The 4534-nt window shown below is 31.6% G+C and overlaps 1 protein-coding gene across 5 annotated transcripts in view; it reads left to right on the top strand.

Annotated features, from left to right (window-relative positions):
- Window positions 1-4195, top strand: part of LOC106465119 (RNA-binding protein 41-like) — a 33475-nt gene extending 29280 nt beyond the window's left edge. For all 5 annotated transcript variants that reach the window (XM_013925318.2, XM_022392954.1, XM_013925319.2 and 2 more), the window contains 2 exons: window positions 3177-3294; window positions 3991-4195. In XM_013925318.2, coding sequence (XP_013780772.1) covers window positions 3177-3277 — 101 coding nt within the window. In that variant the 3' untranslated portion in view covers window positions 3278-3294; window positions 3991-4195. The remainder of the gene's footprint in view (window positions 1-3176; window positions 3295-3990) is intronic.
- The last annotated feature ends 339 nt before the right edge of the window (window positions 4196-4534 follow it).

The raw sequence follows: 4534 nt of genomic DNA, 5'->3' as shown, positions 1-4534 counted from the left end.
ATAGTAGTTAGACACGGTTCAAAGGGCAATAAAACAATAAAATTGAATTATAAATAGATGTATAATGTTATGAACTTAGAGCTATTCGGGATAAATGAATGTAGTTTCATGTTACAAATAGAAGTCATTCTAGAAAAAAAAATGGTTAATATTGGTTTATTTTGATTTTTTTTTTTTGTGGTTACAAGGTCGATCTATTTAACCGATCCTGTTTTGAGATAGGATAGAGAAACTAACAGATAAACAATAAAGTTTTAGTGTAAAATGCATTTAGGATGATTTAGGGATTACACAAAGGAAATTTCAGATTTTTGAGATGACTAAAAGTATTTTTAATTTTAACATAAAAATTACTTTGCACATGGACTATTCAAAACAAATACTCAATATATTTCTGGACAAATATTTATTTTATTAAAAATAATTCACTAAGAAATGTGAGTTTTTGTATGTGAAAGACTTGTAATATTAACTGAAAGACTGCCAAATTTCGTGAAGATATACCCAATATATTGAGAGTTATAAGTATTAAATTTATAAAGACTTTAAATGAGTACAAAATGTCACGTGACTCGGTCAAATTGACCGACCCCGTGTTGAGAGAGTTAATTTTAGAGGCAAGTGGAATACTTCTTGCCTGTTTAGTCGGGGAGTGAGGATGAATCTTCATAATTCCAGACCAGATGAGTTCTGTTCCTTTGGTTGAGTATGGCATACACGATCCTGTCATTCTGAACCTGGGGTGTTACCTTTTGGACTTCTTCAGGTGGAGGAGAAAGTTTGTCCACTTCAGTGTTGCTCACTTTCTTGTTCTGATTCTAGTGGTGTGAAATACATCACACTGTGGCTACAGATTGGGATCTAATCAAAAGTATATGTATAACTTTGCAGTCCAACAGCCCTGTCCACTAACGTGGAATATAGTTACCACGACCCCCTTATTCCAACGCTGAGTTGTGGAACCTCAGCTATCTGGTTGGGGCTTGCCTATACTGACGATTACTCATATTCTATTCCACCGTTGATATAGGAACTACGTTCCTGGTGAAGAGCATACCTGTTCTAGATGTAGTGTAGTTCCCCACCCTTGTACCATCTTGGTACACTCTTGTTCTATACAGAAGCTTTCTGGATGGTTCATGCCTGCACCAGCCCCTCCACCTTCTCAGTGTGGGATTCTAGCTATAGTGTCAGCAGAGGTAAGTATGTTTTGAAAGTTAAATTTTCCTAAACTGAAAATGTATTTCCAATGATACTTACCTCCACTGACACTCTCCCACCCTACCTCCCCATTAAAAGCTGGTTTATGTCTCAAAAAAGCGATTACATTATCTGAATGAGGTGCTTATATACAGTACCTAGATAGAGGGTGCATTGAAACTGGTGGATAATTCTGCAAAGTAAAATTTGCCAAGGGCATTCGAATGGGATATAAAAGACTGGAGCAAGCATTTTCAATACTTAGATGGGCAAAGAGTGGAAACCCTGGAGATCGAGAAATAGCTATGGTGTGAGAGGAGGTAAGTATTATTGGAAATACATTTTCAGTTTAGGAAAATGTGAACATTTTGAAATGAGTAATCTAAAAGTACTGTAAGATTAAAACAGTTTGAACTGTCCTAAAAAAAACCACTGCTCATGTGAATTTTGTATAAAGTTCTCATATTATTTGAGTACTTGTAGGATAATTTTTAAGATTCCACATTGCTTCTACACCTGTGTGTGGTTGTAGTCAGTCTTTGTTTTTAAACGTATGGGTAATACACATGCAGTAAAAGTAATACACCATTTAAACCATAATTATTTATTATTGCAAAAACAATGATATTTTATTACATGTTTCGACTACATTTATTTGGACCATGTGTATGGGTAATACACATGCAGTAAAAATAATACACCATTTAAACCATAATTATTTATTATTGCAAAAACAATGATATTTTATTACATGTTTCGACTACATTTATTTGGACCATCATCAGGCATATCTCGTTAAGATGTACATAGTATTTTCATCAACACTGAGAGAATATAATTTTTTTATAGAGATTGTGGGAACTGCATGCAGTAATATGACCATCTCCCTACTGTGTCATATTTAGATGCATCATTAATTATACTTCTAGTTAACTTTGTAATAAGATTTGAGTTATGGAGGCTTCTGTTCCTCTCCAAAAGCCACTCATAAGTTCAGTTGTTTTTGGAGTTTCCTAATCTGTTTTGCTTTTCACTGAAAGACCATATCAGTGAAATACTGAATTCCCTAACAAGAGTTTGAAATTCACTGAAGTAATTGTGCTGAAGAAAGGAATTTTCTTAAGATACTGTTGATATTTTTAAGCAGGTTGTACTTCTTGTCCTTTTTTATATATCAGAATACTCGAATATTTGAAGTTTTTTTACTGTGGTTCTTATGTGCATGTATTTTCGTGTCTTTCACTTAAATATTATTTTCTTTGAGAAATCATTGATTGCAGAATTTTCTTGGGTTTCATTATTCCACTGACATTTCTGATGAGTAATTAATTGTTTAATTAATACTTGAAACTGTTGATACTCATCGAAAAGCCATAATTACAGAATTGTCTTTGTTATCCTCAATTTTGTGATTAATTATTATCCACTGCTGTAATATTTGGAAGTAAATTTTCACTTTCTAAGATGATTATTATAAATGCTGCTACTTTACAAGTCCTTAAATTTACATTTTCTACAAAACAAAAAGATATCCAGTGTGAAAATGTTTTTGTGACTTGTTACTGATCTTGTTTGTCTGTATGATCAAATTCAAATTTTTAATGCAAAAAGAACACACTCAAAACAACTTTGCACAATCAGGTGTTGTACATTATGTTACAACTGTCAGTCTTTAGTCCTTATTGATTATTACATTAATGGTGAAAGAATGATGTTTGGTGGTTTTCAGGAATACATTTTCTACCTTGAGAAATTTTCTCCTAGAACTAACCGAAAACTTGTAATGTTTGCTACAGCATTACTCTGCTACTTGTGATGTCTTCTGTTAGACAGTTTGAAAATTTAGTAACTAATCCTTCCTGTAGAGATCTTATTTTTTGCTTGTTTGGTTAATTAAATAAGAATATTTTTAATATGGCCAATGATGTTTTTTATAATGACATTTCCAGTACATTTATTATATGTTCCATGTGTAGGTGTTGAGAAAGCAGTTGCTGCTCAACATCTGGTCACTGGCTATTTACTTAGGGGAAGACCTGTTATCATAGAATATGGACGAGGACACCAAAATCAATGAAACAGTAATTTATACAAGTATGTGAGTTTTTACATAAAAGATACACTAGTTGATTAAATGTTAAATGTTTTTATAAATTAATAAGAGTACTATCCATGTCACTCTTTAAAAAGTTGCTTGTGTTTTTGTGTGTATATATATATATATATATCAGCATGATATAAATATATGTTGAGACTTAAATTTATAAAAACTTTCTTCCAACTGCTCAAACTCTTCTAAGAACAAAATAAGAATATGCTTATTATTTAAAGTACCAAACTTAAAATATCGTATTATGATTTATAAGTTTTTGATCAACAAATAAATGAAAATACATAATAGTTTGAAATGTAAGAAATTATTGTAATATTTATTTCATTTTGTAGACTTTTATTTTTCTTATCTTTACAGAATTTACTAACTAGTTTGGGCATGGAAAACTAATAATTCTAGTAATTTGTCTATTCCTTCTGAAAGTCATTGCTCTTTCACGTAGCAACTTATATGTGATGTCCTTTCATTTTCATATGAATGGAATTAAGGCTTTTCTTGTACTCTTGTGTTTTACCAACAACCATATTTGAACACTGCATATTTACTTAGTGTATGTAATGTTGTGCCACATAGTTTGTTAATTGTAGCACTCTGGTGAAACCATATATAACTGTTTGTATCCTTATTTATTGCCTTGATGAATCATTGTTTGAAGACTGTGTTATTGTTTGTTCTAGAGCAAGAAGAGAGAGAAAAATAGATGGAGTCTACATTAATGAATTCTCTTCCACTTATGTTGGCATTCAGACATATAGGATTATTGATTAAGATCAACATGTTGAACCAGTGCTGCTGTGACATATTCAACTCTGTGGTTGTGAAACATAACTTACTAACTTCATTTCTGTTGTAAATAAAGATCTCTGTTCTTGCCTAACAGAATTAAGGTTTGTTTGTCACATCCAACACTTTCCATCCAACTCTGAAACTATTCATATTGATCAGCTTTGATCATCCATTAGCTTTGCTGCATATCACATCTTCTAGTCACAAACTTGATTATCATGTTGTACATGAAATTCTAGTTGTTAGGGATACCATACACAGGGTTTAAGCTAACCTTTTAACTTAATTTGACAAATCCACTTTGATAATTTGGGGCAAAACTTGAAAATCCTTTAGCCACATCAAACCAAAAATTGTATGAAATTGTGAATATTGAATGAATTGAAAGAATACTTACACAATTTGTTCAGTTTTCAAAATTTATATATATATATA

This window comes from Limulus polyphemus, unplaced genomic scaffold (assembly GCF_000517525.1).
Source record: "Limulus polyphemus unplaced genomic scaffold, Limulus_polyphemus-2.1.2 Scaffold1842, whole genome shotgun sequence".
NCBI lineage: Eukaryota > Metazoa > Arthropoda > Merostomata > Xiphosura > Limulidae > Limulus > Limulus polyphemus.
The sequence above is the reverse complement of the archived record's forward strand: the minus strand, read 5'-3'. Positions and strand labels throughout refer to the sequence as shown.